We start from the raw sequence: 21,071 nt of genomic DNA, 5'->3' as shown, positions 1-21,071 counted from the left end.
ATGGAGATGTTATAGCTTGCTTTGCCTAAAACGTTACTCAGCACAGTCCAGTGCAGTGCAATTTTAATATGATGCTACCTTATTTTCCAGTGATCACATAGCCTATTTAACAGTAATAATACATCATATGGATCCTAATGCATAGATATGAACAAACACAGCTGCATTGGGTCTACATAAACAGTGAGGATCAGAGAGGACCAGTGAGGACCAATATGGACCAAGGAGGAGTGAAGAGAAGAAACTTGCCGCTTATGGTGGATGTGATTCCTTCTCGAGTTTCTTCAGCAGTGCTTTTCCAGACCTTCACTGCAGCTCTGTTAGCTTTAGATATTTGGTCAGTTTTAATATATTTGACCCCCTGAAAAAGAGGCAGCTTTGGTGGGATTATCTAAGGCTAATCAGTTACTGCTCAAACATTTTACAATCATACATCTGAACTTTAACCTTAAGCACTGTAACTTACAACAAAGATGTCAATATCTTAAACTGACAGTCTCAAACATGTTTCATTAAGTCAGTCTAGACTTCCGGCTCAAGGTCCAGATACGTCTCCTCCCTGTGGAATAAATCGGCTGCACAACCCTGGTTGCGTGGAAATCGAAAATAAAACTTGTTTTAAGGCTACACAAAGTAAGATGGAATAAGGACGAGGTAAAGATTGCTTTTATAGAGCTCTTGGTAAACTCAAAATACTGAGCTATTATGTCTTTTTAACGTTTGAGTACCCAACCAAGTCTCAGGTGAATGACATTTATGAAATATTTCAAGAAGCTCATTGATGACTATTGTTGTCTGATATGAAGAGACAGGAGCGTGGAGCCAGTGGAGGATTTGACCACGAGTCACATTGAGCAGAACAGCAACAGCTCCGCAGGTGTAAAAACAGAGAGCGACCATCAAACAGATCTGATAACTTTGTAACAGACGAAACTCTGCATCATTGTAGTCCCCATAAAGTGCGTGTTTTACCTGTTTGTTTGTCGTTTTAAACCTTCACGCCGCTGTCAGCCGTTTCAGGGCGCAGACATGTTTGTTACTGGCGCGGGTCTCCGAGGTGCCCCCTGCTGGAGCGGAGGAGTCGACGCTCAAAAGGTACCGTGTTAGATTATTAAAAAGTGATTTATCCTCACATAAACTTTTTTGGTCCTGAATTGAATAGTCATTGCGTAGGTTATGGTTTATGGTTGGTCTATAGCCTAACAGCAGGCAAAGTAATGTCACTTTTCACACAGCTATGCAGCTAAAGTCTTAGAATGGTAAAATAAATGAAACCTTCAGTGAGTAAAGATTTTATTGATACAGCCTATCATTTGGCTCAGCAGATGGGGTACTTTTGTTATGCATAGCTCAGTTTACTTATGTCTGTAGTAGCTCACATGGTTTATTTTTGAAAATACATAATTTCTCCCCAAGTCAGCTGTGTTTTTCCTTAACATTTATTTGGAATGTATGAATTTACATTGTAACATATAATATCCGTGTGTATTCTGACAGTGATTCAGTCTCTTCTCTGAAGTGATGATCAACCATGTGATTTGGTACTTTGTAAAATGTAAATCAAAATAAACAGTAACAAAAACGTGCATGAGTCACCAAATTATTTTAGTAAATAAAATGTGAAAAGATAAAACAGTCATTAATGAACTTCAATTGAACTCCCCTGAGTTTAGAAATCATAGCATATGATAATAAGCATGTTCACATTGACAAAATATGTTTTTATGAAAAATAATATACTCAGTAAAAAAGTGAAAATGTTCACAGCATGATTTTTGCATTTGAGGTAAAAACACAAGTATTTTAAAAAGCATTTAAAACCTATTGTACAAGTACATTGTACAAGTTAAAATGACTATCAGTAATCCACAGGTCAAATATTGGTCACTTTTTGGAGAACAGCAGTACTCACATTAAGGCAATGTTCATTTGGTAAAAACTCCCTCAGTAGGAAAGACAGGAGCATCTATCAAAAGGCCATGAAGAACAGAACAGTTTTATTACAGTGAATTAAAAAACAACCATTATATAGGATTGTTGCTCTGTACTTACATAAACCAGTGTTTTATTGGCTTCGCTGTCCTGAAAAATATTAAAAACTGTCTCCATATCTGTCTTCTTTAGCACAAGAACATTTGAATCTGAAAGAACAGTATGAATATTAACATTTCACAGAGAATGGATATTTAAAGTAAATTGTATAAAAGGAGTTAATGCTAACATTTAGCATTGATGAGACTGTGAGCTCGCTCCCGGGTCTGATTTTTCTCTTCTTCTGTGCGAGGAGCACTTGGAGCTGCAGGACTGGACGGCCACAGTTTGGCACGAAGCGTGTCGATATATGCCGCCATCTGTGCTTCAGTCGGGTTCATTTTGCTCAAGAAAGAATTTATTTTTCTGTGGAGGAGGAAATACACCCACACACAAAAAATATTCACATTATAGAGTCAGTGAACTGCAGTGAACTAATGCATCACAATAGTGAATTAATATGTTCTCTATGTTAACCAATTATTTTCTGGTAGGAATAATAGTAAGCCACTTGATTATGTCCATGAGTCCTTCCTCAAACAATGCAAAGTTTTGATGAAATATTTTTACTCTCTGCCAGGATTTATCACTATAAAATGTATTAAGATGCAAAATACTTACTTTTTCAAAATTGGCATCACAGGTTTCAGGATAGCATCAAATATGTTTAAAAGGATGGAGTTTCCTATAAAAACAAAACCACATTATTTCTGGAGACGATATAGTGAGAAGGTCCTTAAGTGAATTGTGATGCAGTGGCACACCTCAATGAACAGATTACCCTTCACACAGAGCTATGTATGAGAGCAAATGTCAGAGCAAACATAAAAGCGTGGCTGACAGAGGCTTCAATGATTCCCTTCACAAATGACACACCTCTCAGCAAACATAACGCTGAAATTAGCCTTTTATAGCATCTGTTTGTTCTTCAGTTTGATTTTCTAAACACAAAATTTGTACGCTTTCTTCTGTCAGTCTCATTGGGTTTGAAACAAAACACGTGAATGCACTCATGAGACATTTCACCTTCAACAAAGTTCCCTAAAAATTCCCTAAAAAATATTTGTTCCTAATAATCCAAGGTTAGTGTTAAAAAGCATTTAAAAAGTATACTATATACACACTATAGCAAATATACCATGATTTACAATAATAGCATTATAATAATTTATTATCAAATGATCATGTTCACTTCTGGTCTCCAGAATAGTGAGTAAATATTATAGAAACTTTGTGTTTTCTTCTAATAAGACAAATATGTAAAAAGCTAAATAGCTTATTTACCTGACATGTTCCTGTAACACTTCCGCCTTCATCAGCCGAATGCTGTGACATGTCTCTTATCAGCTGTTAAGGTGTGGTCAGTTTGACGAATCTGGTCAATCTATCAGACTGATCATGCCTACCGTCACGTGGTGGGCTCTGGAGAAATAAGTCCCATGCGTAAGCCAAGGTAAATGCCCCCTTGTCTCTGTTGATGGTCCATGTGCCTCGCTTACTGATTTCAATAGCCTTTAGTATCCATCTTTTGCATTTGTGCTCCTCTGTTCCTACTATTTTAGCTCTGTCCCAGTCCATGACATGGTTTTCCCTTTTGCAGTGGTTGGATATTGCGGACTTTAGGCTTTTCTTGTATTGCCTTTTGTGTTGTAGTTTCATTCTCACACTCATTTTTGTATTTTGTGTTGTGTTTTGGGGTTTTTTTTGTGTTGTGTTTCTTGTGCTGATAAGAGACACGTCACAGCAGTCAGCTGACACTTCTGATGAAGGCAGAAGTGTTACCACCAAAATATGTTAGATAAAGGTAATTTAGATTTTTCAAATTTGTCTTATTAGACAAAAACACTAAGTTTCTATATAACAAAAAGAGAAAATGAATTTTCTAAACAGTGAAGAATAGTTGCATTTGAACGAATGTCTCCAAGTCTGCATATAACCATTGTCTAGGCAGAAAGATAAAACTATGTATAAAATGCAAAGTAGTTGTATTTATCTGAAAACTGTCACTAACCCGAGATCTCTTTGAGCAGATCAAATATGACTTTGGTGGTCTCCTGCTGTTCCCAGTTGGCTTGACACTTCTGACCAGAGTAATCCTCTCCTCTCGGTAAAGTTCCCTGGTCCTTTGTTTTAGCCTTGCTTGACCCATTAGACACTTTGAAGCTTATTTTCTCCTTTTTATTTGATCGTGCAAAGATTGAATGCTGCGTGGAAACCTCTGCAGTCTCAGCTTCACTGTTCTGACTGGACTGCTCCTCGTCATCTGTGATTTTGGGTTGGGATAGCGACTCCTGTGACTTGGAGTGGCTCAACCCTTTAAACAGCATTTTAAAATGAGAGGTAATAGGATTATCAGAGTCTTCTGTTCTGTCTTGGGCAGAGGTGGTAGCAGACGGCAACTCATTTTCTGCTTCATTTTCTTTGGGTGGCTCTTCAGCAGTGTCACAAGGTGAGATAATAATAGTAGGTATGGTAGAGCTCGAAATATCTCTTGCAGATGCAATGCTTGGACTGTCTGGAGGAGACTTTGATTTGGGATGTGACATTGTGACCTCTTTGGGGAATTCATTTTGAGGACTACCCATCTGTAAAGAAAAGATTGGAGGTAACAACTATTACAGCTCAAAAGAGTTCTTTTCACACACATTCCACTAAAAAGTAATAATGGAGCAATATTGTACAATTCACTTATGAGAACAGAAAAACCCATACATTTGTCCTTATTATTCTAAGCTCAAGAAGTCAAGCGTGAAAAGAATTGACACTGATTTTCCAATTGGTGACAATCTTTGTATGTATTATATTGTACGGTATTGCATTGTATTATACTGTGACAATCTTTTGTACATAATAAAGCCAATGTTTACTTTGAATGCAAGTTAAATTAAATTTAGGTTTCTGTGCAGAGATTCTTGTAACTGTTCCCCTTTATGAAAAAAAAAAGACAGCAGACAGCTGCGAGCTTTCTGCATCTCATTATTAAATGTTTCATTGACTGCTAAGTATGAATTAGTCCACTTCTTTATACTTTGTTGTCTAAAAAAACTGTTTGAAAGCTGAGTCTATGCACAGAAATTAATGCATGTGAATACTGGAGATATGGCAAAGGGACTGTGGGAGCTAGAACCTGCTTAAATAGATTTAAATGCCTGCTTTTTCCTCCTGTGATTGGAAAACCAGGTAACATAGCTTTAAATTGGTAATTTTGGCTTTATACAATTTCTTTGGTGTTATGAAAGAAAAGTTCCATTGTTTCTCAAATCCCACTAACTTGGTTGGATTTGTCATTGATCTTGTCATGGTCCAAATTTTCAATCATCAAACTAGGATATCAGCATACAGATTCTACAGAACCCCACTTCACCACTATACAGGCAGAGAAAAGCAGCTGATATCTGACAAACACTTACCTCCTCTTCTTCTTGCCCAGGTGTCAGGAAGTACGCCAAGCCACTGAGAAGACCCCACACTCCTCCATAATGTACCTCCTCATTAAGCAATTTATCAAGTGGACACAGAAACTGGAACACTGGTTGAGAGTGGCCCATTATTTCATCAGAAACTACCTCCTTTAAAACCAGAATAGTACAGAGTGAAGAGGTTGTATTTTAGATAATTATGCAGTATAAAAGCTGTATTCACCTGCAGAAAGTGCTCCACTGATAGTCGAGTTTCTTCCTTAACTTCATCCATTTCTTGGTTTTCCTCTAGAATTAGGATGGTAGGTAGACTGCTTGAGTCCTGAAAATGTATAAGCAAATAATTATTTGAATTAATTAAATTTTTAAATGCAAAAAGAAAACAAGTGTGCATTCACATGTGCTGCATTTTAAATTAAATCAGTGTTCATACTTTTGTTGTCAGTTCTTATCCAATAGCTCCTATGGGATTTTTTTTTTTTTTTTTTTTAGCTTCTCAGAAAATACACTAATTAAATTCCTTTTTATTTTAAATGGAACATCGAAAAATGAAAAGGGATTTTAACAAAAAAAGGACTCCTTTTTAATTCTCTTATTTGTTAGCATAAAAACATAGACACATTATCCTCATGATACACACGGAAAATGCTGCTCTTTAAATTAAAAATGCTGAAGCTAAAGCTGTAAGCATTTTTCCAATTATTGCTTACACTTGATATTGCAACAGCACAAGGGTGGAAAACATATGGACCAAGTCTGATTTCTATGGGCCTCTGGCAAAAGCTCAATTAGAAATCTGTCTTTCCTCCCATTTAGTCTTACGGTGAATGTCAGCTCTTTCCTCCAGATATACGTAATCCTTCTCCTCCATCCGCACTGGTCATTATCGACACTTACAATATTTCATTATTCTGTCAGACTTTTCTCATTTGAGCATGTTGTAGACAGATTAGTGAAGAAATAAATGATGTAGATTAGACAAAGTGTAAAAAGCCACCAACCATTTCTTTTGTAGTTGTATAAACTGACGCACGCTCAAACATTTTCATTTTATGGACATTTTTTCCCCCAAACATTTAGACCTTACTAGTGTTATTGGCCTATGTGGGGTTCAGCTCTCCATCGCTGCAGTTTTCAGACAACTGGAAGCTGCCCTTTCACATCCAGGGAGACAGATAAAAGTTTTAATCAGCTGCCTGACACTGTACCTCCATCACCGGCAGCAGGAGGCTCTAGGGGAACCTCATCCCATCTCCCATTTACACAGAAGTCTGACTTTAATGAAGACATTTTACACAAAGAAACGGTCTGATCATGACTGGTGATATGAACAAGCCACTCATAAAATATTGGTTTAGGTATGGATCAATATTTAATTTGATAGTTGATATAACTGATTAATCTGTACTGAATGGGATTTCTTATAATATCCAATTCAAGATAGCTGCAACTTTCTCTAAATAATCTGCCTGTCCCTACCTGTTTTAGGTAGGCTCAGACAGATAATAAAGACTCACATTCACCTATTTACTCCAGTACATTATAATCAGGCGTCTAACCTGCCATCTGTTGTAGAAGTATATGACATCATGATAAGACTTCCGTATGTCCCACTGCAGGTTCTCAGGGCTGCACTTTTCCTCCAAATGAACTGTGAAGAAGAGCTCCTCATTCTCAACGTCAGCCTGCAACACATGAACGTCAACATTAACAACAAATTCAAGGACAGCAGAAGACACGTGACAAGCCTTCTGGAGAGAGTGCACTGGCATTTATATTTATAACTCACCTGGGGGATGCTGACAGCCCACTGTCCAACGCGCCACATCTCATACGACAGCTTAAACTCCATCATATCTTCCTGGACACTTGTCAGGTAGTTTTCTAGATCACTGTCCTCCTAATTGTGTTTGGCCACAAGCTGACATTGAATGAGTCTCATTTGACAAATATTCACCTTATTTATAGGATATACAGGCATGAGTGCTGCCTCACCCTGTCTGAGTCCTGCTGGCTGTGGACAGAGCCCTCACGGCTGCTCACATCCTCCTCATTGGGCACGTCGCCCTGAATAGCCATGATCCTCCTCACCAGCTCATGCTCCATTTGCTTCATCTTCTTCTTTTTGGCCTTTTTCAACTTCATCTTGTCCACAAATCTGTTCCATCCTTTTCTTAATTTGTCTTAAAAAGGACAAAAATCACATGAACAAGCACAAATAATGTTTTTACAATGTTACTGATTATCTGTACCACAAACATAGACAGAATAAAAATGTGTCATATTATCAGTACTGCAACAGCAGTCAAAGATAACACTTATATAAAGTATTAATGTTGATTATATCGAGCATGATGACAACAAAAGCTCACAACAACATGAACCTTGTTATGTCTGTTATCCTTTCTAATCCAACTGCTATACAAAAAGAAAAAAAATCTTGAATCTGAATATGACTATTACCTTCAGAGTCATCTTGCCAACAAAGAAAGCAGTAAGAAAAATATAAAACTAATTTGGAAGCTGTATTTTTTTTATACAACAAATTTAAACCTTTATACAGACAAACCTCTCTTTTTGCCTTTGATGCCGTTGCTGGACTCAAGTCCTGCTCCTTCTAGGCTCCTAGAAAACCCAAAAGCATGCACCACACAATACCTCAGTCAGTTCCAATTTCAAACACAGAAGGAGGCAGTTACAGTGGATGCCCTGAGTGGGTCAGATCAGTGGGATGCAGAAGATGACACTCACACTTCACTGCCCTCTCCCTCATGCTCCACATCAGCCTCATAGTCCTGAGACGTCAGAGAGGTTTGTTCAGGGTCTGGCTCATACAAAGAACCTTTAGGGGAGGCACTGTCCAACTGGCTAACCACCAGATGGTTTAGGTTGTCTGGGTCAGACAGCCATGTCACCAGTAGACCCAGCCCTGAGGAAAACAAAAACATAATTCTTGAGAGTTCTCAAAAGAATCTAAATCCAAAACAGCTTTAAAGCTACTTATGTGCATATTACACAAAATTGACTCTTGTGAGCTTTAAGCCATGTCATAAAACTGTTACCTCAACAAAAACGTACCTGGAGTTGTGTTGTGTGTCATTTACACATGTTTGAAAAAGCCTTCATTATTAGGCCGTCTACATCTCCAAAGCTCAAGACACTCTGTTCCACCTTGTAGTGGTACCATGTAGTGGTAGTTTTCAAGCTAACAGCTACTTTTTACCTTTATTTCAGTAGAGATTGGCAAATCCAGAGCTGAAATCATCCAAATGATTCTAGTGAAGGTGTATGGAGTTTAAAAAACATCGTAGAGCATTTTCTTTATTACATATGACATCACAAGGAGTCAGTTCTTCTCTCAAACAAAAAAAAGCTCTTGCACGATTTGTGTATTAAACATGTGTGAACGAAACAAAACACAACTCCAGGTATGGTTTTACTCAGGACATTATAACATAGATCAGAAAATAGCAAAATATGGGACCTTTAATATAAATTGACATTTTTAAACAGGCTACTGTGCATGGGGACAGACTATGATTATGGTTAAAGACAAAAATGTCAAGATCGTGTTTCAGTTCCCTTTTAAATATTTGTGTATAAGGCAACTGAAAATAATATCACACATAAGAAACAAGACCTTTTCATAAGAATTGCCTGAGGATTTCAATGGCTAGGCATTACAAAGTTCAGTAGTGTCCATACAGCTAAAAGCAGGTGCTACAAAGCTACCCAACATTTCTCTGTGGGGTCTGGACTGCACTAAAAATGTACTATTTGTACACTTTTAACCCAGGCTAGATGCATTTTTAAAATGATTGGGTGTTGGAAATCTGCCAAATACAGTAGTGAGGTGATACTAAAACACAAACAAAAGAATGAGCGCCTTTCTGATGCAATCAATCAAAGGGCCATTTGCAGAAGATTACATTTTCAAACAAAGACAGATGGAAAGATTATAGTAGATATAACAGTTTAGACATATTTAATAATAGATGGCAATATCCATCTTTGAAAAAGGCACCACTGGGTTTTGAGGTGAATTTTAAAGTGATAGTGGAAAGCCTCCGCTCTGTGGCGCGCACAGTCCTGACCTAAGCTGTGTAATGGCATTGACAACAAGGGATTATGAAGTAAAAGTTGTCACAGAGTCTTAGCTCTTGTGTAAGCTTCTGTGTTGCAGCAGAAGGGATGTTTAATGGTTTCTTACCCTTTAAAGCAACAATCTCATTTAAGGCACAATGGTTGACTTCTTGGCCCCAGAGGCTCTTGGGAAAAAGGTTACGAACGAGTGCATCAGAAAACTCACGTAGGACTGCAACCTCTTCTACTCTGGAGCTGAACAAGAGCACTCTTTAAGGAAATAGCACAAGTATTATTTAGTGTACCATTTTACACACACACATACAACATACAGCATTTACTGTGTATTTTGTAAGTGTTTTCTATAGAGGCCTAACAGCAGGTCACTAAAGGTGCATGCCTATAAAGATCTGGTGACTTATTGCAATAGCTTTAATGAGAGCAAAGGGTGTGTGTAACAGGTTGCAGAGAGAGCCTCACCGGTCACTCTGCCTTGCGTTGTGCAAGTGCTGGGTCAGAATGCGGATTGAACCCACAACTGCCTGGCACACATCAAAGTCTTTGGCTCTGTCAATGATGCGATCAATGACAAAGTCAAACTCCCTGCTGAGCACCTGGTGCAGAGGCTGGTCTTCACATGGCTCTGGGACGATGTACCATGGCAGAACAAGCTGAGCGTAGGCACATTCAAACACTGAAAGAGCAGCTAAAGTCAGTCATCAATCAGATGTTCAACTCCCATACAATTACAGAGAATATCAACCAAAGAAGTATAAAAGTCTTTAAACTTTTAAGTGTGAATAAGACTCCCTTAAGAGTTAAAAGGCACTCGCTGTACATTGTATGTTCAAGAGAAACTAAACTCTTTGGTATCCAAAGCCTGCACTCTACAATAGGTACTCACTAAAACCAAATTGTGGGGGTTTTCAGTACATTTGCTTGTTTTTTTGCCATTTCATGTTACAATGGTTTGTGTCACATTAGCCCTATTTAATAATACATCAAAATATATCAATTTCCATATATCCCTGTTATATTAGGTGAAGCTAAAAAGGGGCATGATTCGGGACAAAATGGATATGAAACCTGAAACTGAGACACGTCTGGTATCTTAACTCATCCCAAACTCAAGCCCCCAATAGGATCTGTTTTTCACCCTTCTTCCAAAAGTCCCTCCTATAGCTCCATGTAATATGACCTCTGGCACCAACTGTGTCTATGCAAAACTCTTCTTTTGTGTCGTGTAAAAACAACCAACTAGCTTTATGCTGACAAAGCACATTCACAATAAAACAAGGTCAACTCCAAGGCTTTAAAGATAAAATAAACTATATTTTTTCCATCTATGAAATGTCATAACTTAAAGCCATTCTTTCAGTTTGCAAAAGCATGCCTCACCTTGCTGCAGAGAGGCTTTAACTTGTGGGTAGTGGGACTCCAGTGACTCTGGTTTACTGCCGCTTGCTCCATCTGACAAGTCACCAAAGAGCTGCTCTCCAATAGTTTCCTGAAAATACAGAAAGATTACAGGAAGGCATGACAAAACAAGTCTTTGTTGAACTCCCTGTCACCTGCACCACAACCTCAGGCTACACGCTTAAATATTTGTGAAGTTTAGACACCCCAGGGCTATCTAAGTATAATTAAACCCTTATGGTGCGGTGGCATACCATTGCCTGAAACTCCACACGCAATAATAACAGTGTGTCACGGGTTTATAGAAGAAGCTGCCACCACATGACCAGTTCGGTGATAACAGCAGAGTGTCCATCAGAACAGCTCAGAACAACAAGGGTAATCATTACCAGAAGACTTCTCTCCTGGCTGTGCTCGTCCGTCTGGGTGCTGCTCTCTCGTCCTGCGTTACCCCATAGCAGCGGGGTAGTAAAGCATAAAAGAAAACCTAAAAAGTATTGCGCAATAGTGCGGCCACAATCTGTAAAATACCAAACCAAGCCTAGTGTTATAGCGATGGAGAAGCGCCATAGATACATCTTCAGTTCTTGCGAGAGGCTTGTTTTGCAGGCGTGCCGTGGCTTACATTGAACTGGGCGGTATAATATGCAAAAGTGCCCCCATCGTTCAACCTCATCCTAAACCGAAAATCTGATTTTTAAAAAAGGAAACAATGAATATGAGCGGAATCAAACAGCGGAAAAGGCCAAGAACTTCATCAAAGTGGTTTAGCTCTGCCTGTGATTGGCTACAAGGACTTCCCGGGTGTGTGCTCTTAATTATCAGAATTGTGACGCCATCTACAGGCCACAGTGTAGATGATATTACAGAGGATGCTTTTAAGACAAGACAGAGCAGTGCTGACCTTACGAGCACCTATTCAATTAGTTTCAAGTATTCAAGTTTTTTTTTTTTTTGGCAAAGGTAAGAAAAGGTCTGTGGATGTTGTCTAGGCTAATGGTGTTTGGGACTCTTTTTTTTCTAAATTTGGTTTTGTCAGCATCGTAATGTAAAATGTAAGTGCACTCCCTATTGCTATCATAGACTGGAAATATAAAATGATAGATTGAAAAATTGTTAGATAGATTGATTGCCTTTGCAGCTGATGAACATTCCCTTGGGGTGTGAAGCTAACTGTTGGTTTTGACTTAGTTTAGACTTGAATCTGTGCTTCATTTGAACACAATCTGTATATAAGAACTAGTTTAGCTGAAACTATGACAGGTGAGCTGATTTGTGCTGTTGAACAAGTTTCTCACAGATAAAATTATTCCACCATTAGAGATAAATTTAGAACACTCCCAGCATGATGTGAATGCAAATTTTCTATTGCCTATAAAATTACAGTATACTGTACATAGAAAAGGTTAGGTCTTGCTGATCAGTGGTTTGCCTACCCTGGATGCTTATAATAACAGATAATAACAGGACAAGATAGTTTTACATTAATGTTTGCATTCATTTTTGTTTTTATTCACAAAATGCCAAAAGAATAAACCACATATACTGCTCAAAAAAATTAAAGGAGCACTTTGAAAACACATCAGATCTTAATGTGAAAGAAAATCTGTTGGATATATACAAATATGGACAGGGCAATGCCTTAGGAACAAAAGGATGCACCTCTTCTAATGGAAATGAACAAGAGCCGCACTAGAGTGGCAACAATGAAACAACACCTAAAACTGGACTGGTTGTACATGTGGAGGTCATTTCAAGTTTCTCTCTCTTGGTCTTGTTTGGCTGGTTTTCCAATAGTGCTGGCTTTGGCTAGAGTGATCATGACTACTGGGAGGCCATTCTTTAACCCTACAGAAGTTGCACAGATTGTCTAACTTGTCCAGATTTAATGTGTCTCCAAGCACAATCTCCAAGGGGGGGATTTCAGGAGACAGGCAGTTATTCGAGGAGAGCTGGACAGGGCCGTAGAAGGTCCTTAATCCATCAGCAGGACACATATCTGCTCTTTTGTACAAGGAGGAACAAGCTGAGCCCTGCCTGTGCCCTACAGTATGACCTCCAGCAGGCCACTGGTGTGAATGCCCGAACAATCAGAAACAAACTTCATGAGGGTGGCTTGAGAATGCAATCCTTGAATTCAATGACAGACTTTACGCTGGTGCAGTAGGTCCTGGGTTCCTCCTGATGCACATCAATGCCTGGCCTCATGTGGCAAGAGTCTGGCCGTCATGATCTCCTGACTTAAACCCAATAGTACACAGTACTATTGGGTTTAAGTACAATAGTTTTCAGGGTGTCTATAAAATAAAGCCCTCTGTAGGAAGACATTTTTTTTTCCCATTAAATGAGGTGGCAATTTTTTGTTCCTAAGACATTACCCTGTCCATATTTTGTACAGATATCTAGTATTTTTTTTCACATTGAGATCTGATGTGTTTTCAAAGTGTTTCTTTAAATTTTTTCAGCAGTGTAGTTAAGCGTACAAAATAGGCATTTGTTTACATCCCTTTGCTAATGGGTACACCATACTTGTGAGTTCTGAGTCCAACATTATGGTGTTAATTAAAGCCCTCTGACCTTTCTTCAACCCCTTTGAAGTTATTCAGTCTGTGCAACACAGTATATTTGCGAATCAACATGTGAGGGGACATTGTCTCAATGACAATTCTACTTATTGATTTGAAAATTACAAATAAATAAATAAATAATCTATTTGAAAATTGCAAATAGATTATTTATTTATTGAATTTTTAACCATTATATCAGCAGTTTCTGAGATGGCATGTTAGACTGTGATGTGATGTGGGGTGGGTGTTTGCAAGGTTAACAATGTGGAACAATAATGTTGACCAGAATTCATAATGCTTGTGATAATTTCACACCATTGTTGTAAAGTGCTTATGTCCTCAATGACCACTGTAATCTGCTCAGCTTTCTCCGCAAATATTGGCTCAGTTCCAGCTACAACTGAGGGGGTAGTTCTGGTTATAAGGTTACATTTCAGTGAGGAAGCTGTGAAATATTTAAATCTGACAGGAACGACATAGCCTACAATAACAAATGACACATTTACTCATAGGGTTACCTTTATTTCTCAATACCAGCAACATTCCTGTGCTCAGGGAACAACATTCTAGTGTGGGCAAAACAAGCAAAAAGAAATGGCAATGGTCAGGAGAAACATACGTAACAGATTCCCTCCTTTCAACTAGTAGCTTACCACTAGCTGGTCCCAATAAATACAATCACATCATTTAAATCCTTCCAAATGTACAAGATATGTTACAATTGTTACAATTAAATCTTTAGAATCGAACAGTGAAGATAAAATTTAGATAATTTTCTTAAGCTCATCATACAAGACAAGTACAAAAGCACCACCCATGCCTCTAAGGACGTTGGACCATGCTCCCTTGAAGAAAGCCTTGCCACCTTCATCACGGGCAATCTTCTTCCAGCAGTCAATGGTGCCACTGTACATAATGTCAGCTGCCAAAACATAAAATTTTTTAGACCATTATGCAAAATTACCATACACCTTAGCCAAATCATTATTTTACTAGTGCTTCACTGTGTCAATTACCTCCTTTGCGTCCAGACTGCATCATCATACGACGACGGACAGTGTCAAAGGGATAGGACACAACACCAGAAACTGCGGTCACAGTCTGAGCAATCATCCAGCTGACAACAATGTGTGTATTCTTTGGGTCAGGAAGCATTCCTGCAAAAAAACAAATCAAGAAAAATACAATTATGCATAGTTTTGTTGACCAACTAACAATATTCATTTGAACGTACCCTTTGCTGTATCATAGATGCCAAAGTAAGCGGCTCTGTAGATGATAATGCCCTGTACAGAGACACCAAATCCCTGGTACAGACCTTTGATGCCATCAGACTTTGTGATCTTCACCAAGCAATCTCCTAAACCTTTGAACTCACGCTCAGCTCCTGCTTTACCAACATCAGCTGCAAGTCGTGTTCTGGCAAAGTCCAGGGGGTAAACAAAACACAGGGACGTTGCTCCAGCGGCTCCACCAGAGGCCAGATTTCCTGCAAAGTATCTCCAGAACTGTGTGCGCTTGTCAACACCATCAAGGAAAATCTTCTTGTATTTGTCCTTGAAAGCAAAGTTGAGGGCCTGAGTTGGGAAATATCTGATGACATTAGCTAGGTTGCCCCTCCAAAACGAGAGGAAGCCTTGCTCCTTGGGGATACGGACTACACAGTCGATTATACCCTTGTACTGCTTATCGGCTGCGATCTGTTTGCTGGCATGTTGCACCTAAAGAAACAAAAACATTGAATTAACATTGGGAGACAAGTACAGACACAGATAAAAACGTGAAATCCTTTCCCTGCCCCAGCGATATTTGCATACACGTGCCTGTGACGGCATCCATTCAACAATTCACAGCCCCGCCTCCCATTGCTGGGACCAGGCCCGATGCAGAGGAGGGGAATCATGGCGTAAACCTTGTTATGACCTTGGATGTTGTATTGTCACTCCGAATTACACCCCAAAAGTGAAAGATATGAACATTTAAAAGCCTGACACAGCGTTTTTCGCCATTACTGATTCAGTTAGATAGCACTGATGAGATTGAATGGCCTATCCAGCTGCAGCTTGATCGGTGTATTACGTAACAACTCTGATACGCCACAATTACGTCGAGCCTCAGTGACTGCACCATCTTTGACATGCATGTTCTCAGTCTATATTTAGAAACACATCTCGCATCATCTTTTCCTCTCATCACTAATATCCCTATACAATGTATCCCAAGCTGCAAATGGGTGTGGATTAGCGTCCCTCCTTTTGGTGCAGAGGTTAGCCACAAATACTGAACACAGCTGAACACGGCGCTTACCTGAAGAAGCAGCTTCACTCTCTCGATGGGAGCTACAGCTGTTTTTGAGATAGCAGCGGCAATACCACCAGCCAAGAAGTCCTTGAGGAAAGAAATAGCTTGGTCACCCATGTTCAGATGTGTTGAGCAGCTCAGGGGAGGTGGTCAGAGGAGTTTGCTGGTGGGGTCGAAATGGACGGGAGCGATGTAGAAGAGAGCGGATTTTAAGGGGACCGAGCGCGAGAGGAAACGGTAACTTCGACTCTCGCCTCTGATTGGTCCGCGGAGGCGCGAGGGGGCGGGTCTAAACGATGTCCTTGGATTCAGATTTGGTGCGGTGCCTCATCACTCACATAAATTATAAGTTTAACCACTATGATCCCAACTTATTAGAAGACTATTTAACTAAAGCATTTCCACGAATATTTTATATGTTTGTGTACCAATTTCACTTTGAACTAGTTTTGACAGGGTTGGTTGGCTCAAGGTCGTGCCAAATGTCAGTTGAAACAGCTGAGATGAATGACTTGAGACTATGGCGGCTAAAGGTCATCACTTTTGTGTATGTCCTTTGGTGTCCCGACTGTGTGGAGTAAAGAAAAGTGATTGGATTAGCTGACTGGCTCCTATAGTTGTTAATAATTAAAAAATATAGACATTGCACTTATAAAGACTGCCCTTTACTAAAGAAACTTAAAATCAAAAGCAGGGTCAACTGTGCATCTCAAAACGAGTTTAATAAAAGTTTTAAACATTTATGTTACAGATCAAATAGTCAAAATGTTAATGAGCTTTAAATTAAAGTAAAACAATAGATGTTCTGGCAAGAGTCAGCCTATTGATGAACACTGTTATGGTGATTTATTATTTTATTCCAAAATAATATACAATACTGTAATAATATAACCATCTTACATCAAATTAGAAAGTTTTCACAGACATACAAAATAGCATTGTAAATGAAAAGAGAGGTCTTGTGGTTATGGTAAAGGTTTGTATAGGCCTCTTGTGTAAGTGGACATTCACCAACATTTTCGTAAAGATGATTCTTCTGTTTCAAAGTTTCTGTTTTTCAAGTAGCGTTTCACCTCTTCAAGCTCATAAGGTCCCAGGCTCTGGTCCACTCCCGGTGTTGGTTTATAGCTCAGGGGAGAGATAATATACCCATTGCGGTAAAGGAAAACTTGTTTGCACATCTCAAAGCAGGTAAATAGAAGGCAAAAGTAGGGAACAATCTGTAAAGACAATAGTTTTATGTAAATTTTTATCCTGTTGATAAATTGTGTCGATCTACATTTATCTTCAATTCTCCTTTCAAAATGACATTACATAGTGTAAGACAATTGTGTCATGCTGTTCCTAATTTTATTTGCTATATTCCTGCCACGAAGTACTTCTGAGCATAGCTTTCCACGCCCCTCCCTCCTCAAAGCCCAGAGTCGGCCACAGGTTACATTTTGTTCTCCGTCATAAAGTCACTCGTGTTCCCAAGCATGTGCAGTGCAGTTATTTTGGTTGTCATTATAGTTTCTAAGACAGGTCAAGGGAGCTAGTGCTCTTACAAATAATATAACAGTGCATCAGTAAAAACTGTAGACATACCTTTACTGTGCTTGCTGTAAGGCCATTCCACAGTGAAAAGAAACCATTATTTTTCACAATCTGAACAAAACAGTTAATCATCCCATTGAAATGGACATCAACACCACCAAAATGGGGAAGCCGGGAACTCTGTGCCTACAGTGAAACAAAAATGATTCAGAACTAACAGAACAATTTAGCCCAATTTACCCTAAAATGTTTTAAAAGCTTGCTCTATGTTAAAAACACAACCAGGACACAACATTTTAACCTTGGATACCAATGCGGGTGCCCTAAAGTTGTCACAATAATTCAGGTAGGGGCCTACAAAGATAAATAATATGTGTACACATATGTGTATATCCGGATTAAAAAAGAGAAAATAATAGGTAATTTGTTTCAACATCTGTAACATGTAAGGTGTTTCATGTGCCTTTTCAACTTCACTAATAATCGGTTGAAAGAAGAACAGCATGTTTAGATTTAATTCAGAATTTAGAGCTATGAAAATATGAATCTCTGAAGTTAATCATAATCCATCCATAATCCATCAACGTTAAAAGCCTACTTAATTTTTGTTGATTATCTATGCAAAATGTAAGACTCGATCTTTAAAAATGTGAGAAAAGAACGTATTCATCCATTCTATATTGGAAATAAAGCTTGCTTGTTGTTTGACAGTTACACTCTATCTTTAGAGAACTTATCTATAGTTTCTGCAGACACGGGACACATTCACATTCCCAGCTGCTGTTAAACCTTGTGGTTGCTAATAATAGGCTGATAAACCGGATGTAGTATTCTGCTCTTCGCAGAGCCATTGTTTCTTATATCATTTAGATGGTCAAGTAGGCTACAGGTCTGTCTTTTAACACTATGTGTACATTGAAACTGTGAGGCTCTATGCACAGACAAAAAATAGAAGTTACTGTAAGGTAATCAACACTAATCTGAGGCCACAAGCACATTTCAGTGTTTTGAGTGTAGGGTAACACTACTGACCCAACAAACTTGACTTTGGTCTCTTATACTGCCCTCTTAAAGGCCACATAGTAATAAGTGACAAAGTAAGTTTAAGGTCAATGAGGTTGCAGGGTTATGTTTAACCTTATAGACTGTTTTTTATCTTACCTGCATTTTACGCTTTACAGTTTCAAATGGGTAAGAAAGGGTTTGAGCCACACCAGCAGCAACACAGCCACTTATTAGATTCTGTAGGGGGGTAAAGCGAAACTGTGGCTCCCGCCAGAGTTGATCCAGATTCATGTAAACAGCATAGCAGCCAACAGAGAATGGAAACGCTCCTACCGAAAGAAAAATACTTAATATTAAAATATTATTTAATGTTAATAACTTTGATATTAATATAAATTCACTTAGTTATTATGGTTTAATATAATATAAATAATAATTATAATATAAAATTTTAATAACATATGTCTTCTGTTGTGTACATTTACATTATGTATTGTTATTCTTTGCACTATTGTGCATTTTCATCAGGAACAAATAAAAACATGAAAAGAAAATCGCCAAAGCATTTTCCTAGATAATTTCTGAACACTCAATGACTTTGACAATAAAAAAAAAACATAAAGAGTAACATGCAATTAAGATGATTATTATTTACTTTGTTATTTATGTAGAGGATTGTCATTATGCATACACACCGAGGACTGTCAGAGAGAATCCCCTGTAGAGAGAAAATAGACCTTCATTTCTGTTTATCTTCGAGATAGTGTGAACTATGCCAATATATGTGGGTTCTCTGCTGTTCTGCACAATCAGCCTGGTCTCTGCCACCTCCAGGGGGTAAGTGGTGAGTGCAGCTGCAACACCTGCTAACCCACCAGCGAATATGGCTCTCCACTGGGAAATAAAGCCCGCTTCATCCATGTGAAGATGAACTATCCTTAAAACAGAGAACATTGCAATGCATTACACCTTTTTGTAGATTTTCATTATTGATTAATTATGTTTGGACCTTACATACATTATTGTATTTTATTTTACATAGGTTATCCAGATTTTCACATAGAAAACAATCTCATGCAATGAGATTTAATCGACTGATTTATTATAACCAACCCAATAAGAAGTGCCATAGCATGTGACTTTCACTGTGTTATCTTTATTCTAGTGCAATGAGTAGATTATAACCACCAATGTCGTTTACTTAATGTACTTAGTACATTGATTTGAAAACTACTGTGTCTGCTACATGGTCAGATTACATTTGCTTATGATCTACTCTCTCGAAAGCTAACATAAAATTAGGTTATAAATATACTTTAATGGGCTTTATGCATTGTCTGTAATTTTGCTCTGAAGTAACCTGGCCAGAGATCCTTCACTTACACTACAACCCGTTTTTTGGCATACAGGCAAAAACATTGTTACAATTGTTACAAAAATCTTACAATTTTTTTTTTAGATAATAAACTGTAATGTTTCCTGCATCGATATATAAATTGTACAGCATCGTACAATACTACTTTATATCGTGGTACGTTGTGCTACGTTTAAACCTGTCAGGTAAAACTGTGGGATAAAATACCTTTAAACATCGAATGAGCAAATGCTCCCTTCTGATTGGCTGAAAATATAAGGAAGTATGTCCTACCAAACAAACTCGAAAAATAAGTTAAAATGGTTTGCAAAATGATAAAAAAAAACAAAACAAAAAAAAACCATACTATTCTATTTGGGTCACTTATATTATATTGTGGATAATATTGCTGAAATAAAGAATTTCAAGACACTATTCACTGTTAGCTCAAGTTAAGTGTTAAGTCTTGGCTTTAAGGTAACAAACAAAACAAACTTATAAAAAATAGTTAAAAGATATGACCTAAATGCTTACTGTTTGTATGTAGTGATGTGAACCGCTGTATATGGAAACAACCGTAGACAAGAGACAAGATTTCCTTTCCAAAACGCCCGGAGTCCCTCGTTCTGATAGACCAGAACAAAACTTTGCCAGAAGCCTTTTTTGCAGTGAAAAGTCCCCACTTGACTTTTAATTTTCACCACCTCCAATGGAGAAGTAAAAGTTTTACTGAATATTCCAGCAAATCCAACACATACAAAGCTTTGAGAGCTCGTCAGTCTGTTATCCGTTTTTACTGCGGCCATAATCTCTGGCCCTTCGACAAAAAGCAAAAACAAAACAAAACAAAAAACCCGACGATTAAAGTGTAGTTGCCCCGGAAAAAATGTTAATCTTTAAGTATCCAAATATAGAAAGGCAGACGAATTGAGCTCTTGTCCAATGCTGCAGTGTCCAGTGACAAACTCCTACAACCTTTTCCTGTACATAAACTGACAGGGCATGTCCCGACCACCAGATGGCACCAATGGTTTTACTTTTAGTATATAACAGGTTCAAAGCATTTCTAAGGTAGGCAGACACTATCATTATTTTAGACTTAGACTTGGACTAAGGCAAACTCTATTGATTCACAAGGGAAATGACTTGGACAACGTAACTCACACATCACAATATATTATAATAACAAAGAGTAAAAAGAGTTTTGTTTATCACTGTTACGCATTGATACGCGTATAATTTAAAGGTGCATCGTGTAACTTGGTGGAGGGTCCCTCAAATGATTTTCTTCATGGAGATGTTATTGCTTTGTCTGGAATGTTTCACAATATGACATTAAACAGCTCTACTTTACATTTA

The 21,071-nt window shown here is 38.3% G+C and overlaps 4 protein-coding genes across 8 annotated transcripts in view; all 4 read right to left on the bottom strand.

Moving 5' to 3' along the window:
• The window catches only part of mrpl11 (mitochondrial ribosomal protein L11), a 34,941-nt gene extending 33,873 nt beyond the window's left edge, over positions 1-1,068 (bottom strand). Inside the window, exons 1-2 of one of the 2 annotated variants that reach the window (XM_055159506.1) lie at positions 973-1,013; positions 250-361 (exon numbers count right to left, since the gene is read on the bottom strand). The gene's annotated coding sequence lies outside the window, so the exon portion shown is untranslated. Of the gene's footprint in view, positions 1-249; positions 362-972 lie in introns of both variants that reach the window. The other variant, XM_020923527.2, reaches the window with a different exon arrangement.
• Positions 1,069-1,276: 208 nt separating this feature from the next.
• si:rp71-46j2.7 (uncharacterized) lies at positions 1,277-11,731 on the bottom strand. Of its 4 annotated transcripts, none has more exons than XM_055159477.1 (16): positions 11,339-11,731; positions 10,932-11,040; positions 10,014-10,227; positions 9,661-9,803; positions 8,202-8,379; positions 8,020-8,075; positions 7,446-7,633; positions 7,240-7,350; positions 7,010-7,135; positions 5,674-5,772; positions 5,442-5,600; positions 4,043-4,616; positions 2,653-2,716; positions 2,222-2,397; positions 2,053-2,141; positions 1,277-1,966 (listed from the first exon to the last, which is right to left on the bottom strand). In XM_055159477.1, the coding sequence occupies exons 1-16, from the start codon at positions 11,525-11,527 to the stop codon at positions 1,874-1,876; spliced, it is 2,568 nt and encodes an 855-aa protein (XP_055015452.1). In that variant the 5' UTR covers positions 11,528-11,731; the 3' UTR covers positions 1,277-1,873. The 4 variants fall into 4 exon arrangements, with proteins under 4 accessions (XP_055015452.1, XP_055015453.1, XP_055015455.1 ...); XM_055159478.1 differs by having other exon boundaries at positions 9,661-9,788; XM_055159480.1 differs by lacking the exons at positions 9,661-9,803; positions 10,014-10,227.
• Positions 11,732-14,017: 2,286 nt separating this feature from the next.
• slc25a5 (solute carrier family 25 member 5) lies at positions 14,018-16,039 on the bottom strand. The gene is made up of 4 exons (XM_055159623.1): positions 15,824-16,039; positions 14,751-15,237; positions 14,533-14,673; positions 14,018-14,438 (listed from the first exon to the last, which is right to left on the bottom strand). Exons 1-4 carry the CDS (start codon positions 15,932-15,934, stop codon positions 14,281-14,283), a joined length of 897 nt encoding a protein of 298 aa, XP_055015598.1. The 5' UTR covers positions 15,935-16,039; the 3' UTR covers positions 14,018-14,280.
• A 481-nt stretch (positions 16,040-16,520) lies between these two features.
• slc25a43 (solute carrier family 25 member 43) lies at positions 16,521-20,713 on the bottom strand. Its single transcript, XM_020923550.2, has 5 exons — positions 20,247-20,713; positions 19,054-19,295; positions 18,515-18,687; positions 17,405-17,539; positions 16,521-17,037 (listed from the first exon to the last, which is right to left on the bottom strand). Exons 1-5 carry the CDS (start codon positions 20,516-20,518, stop codon positions 16,825-16,827), a joined length of 1,035 nt encoding a protein of 344 aa, XP_020779209.1. The 5' UTR covers positions 20,519-20,713; the 3' UTR covers positions 16,521-16,824.
• Positions 20,714-21,071: the final 358 nt, after the last annotated feature.

The sequence above is a fragment of the Boleophthalmus pectinirostris genome, unplaced genomic scaffold (assembly GCF_026225935.1).
Source record: "Boleophthalmus pectinirostris isolate CB_2022bp ecotype Guang Dong unplaced genomic scaffold, ASM2622593v1 HiC_scaffold_23, whole genome shotgun sequence".
Taxonomy (NCBI): domain Eukaryota; kingdom Metazoa; phylum Chordata; class Actinopteri; order Gobiiformes; family Gobiidae; genus Boleophthalmus; species Boleophthalmus pectinirostris.
The sequence above is the reverse complement of the archived record's forward strand: the minus strand, read 5'-3'. Positions and strand labels throughout refer to the sequence as shown.

What these genes read in the sequence shown, in the direction of transcription:
- si:rp71-46j2.7 (XM_055159477.1), bottom strand. Translation starts at nt 11,527, where the DNA reads ATGTATCTATGGCGCTTCTCCATCGCTATAACACTAGGCTTGGTTTGG. An exon ending in AACGCAAGGCAGAGTGACCG is followed by an intron (nt 9,804 to 10,013) that starts GTGAGGCTCTCT and finishes ATTTCCTTAAAG; the next exon opens with AGTGCTCTTGTTCAGCTCCA. An exon ending in GTGATGCCAATTTTGAAAAA is followed by an intron (nt 2,398 to 2,652) that starts GTAAGTATTTTG and finishes CCTCCTCCACAG; the next exon opens with AAAAATAAATTCTTTCTTGA.
- slc25a5 (XM_055159623.1), bottom strand. Translation starts at nt 15,934, where the DNA reads ATGGGTGACCAAGCTATTTCTTTCCTCAAGGACTTCTTGGCTGGTGGT. An exon ending in GAGTGAAGCTGCTTCTTCAG is followed by an intron (nt 15,238 to 15,823) that starts GTAAGCGCCGTG and finishes TTGTTTCTTTAG; the next exon opens with GTGCAACATGCCAGCAAACA. An exon ending in GCAGTCTGGACGCAAAGGAG is followed by an intron (nt 14,439 to 14,532) that starts GTAATTGACACA and finishes ATGTTTTGGCAG; the next exon opens with CTGACATTATGTACAGTGGC.
- slc25a43 (XM_020923550.2), bottom strand. Translation starts at nt 20,518, where the DNA reads ATGGCCGCAGTAAAAACGGATAACAGACTGACGAGCTCTCAAAGCTTT. An exon ending in CACATCACTACATACAAACA is followed by an intron (nt 19,296 to 20,246) that starts GTAAGCATTTAG and finishes CTCTGTTTTAAG; the next exon opens with GATAGTTCATCTTCACATGG. An exon ending in CTGTAAAGCGTAAAATGCAG is followed by an intron (nt 17,540 to 18,514) that starts GTAAGATAAAAA and finishes GTTTCACTGTAG; the next exon opens with GCACAGAGTTCCCGGCTTCC.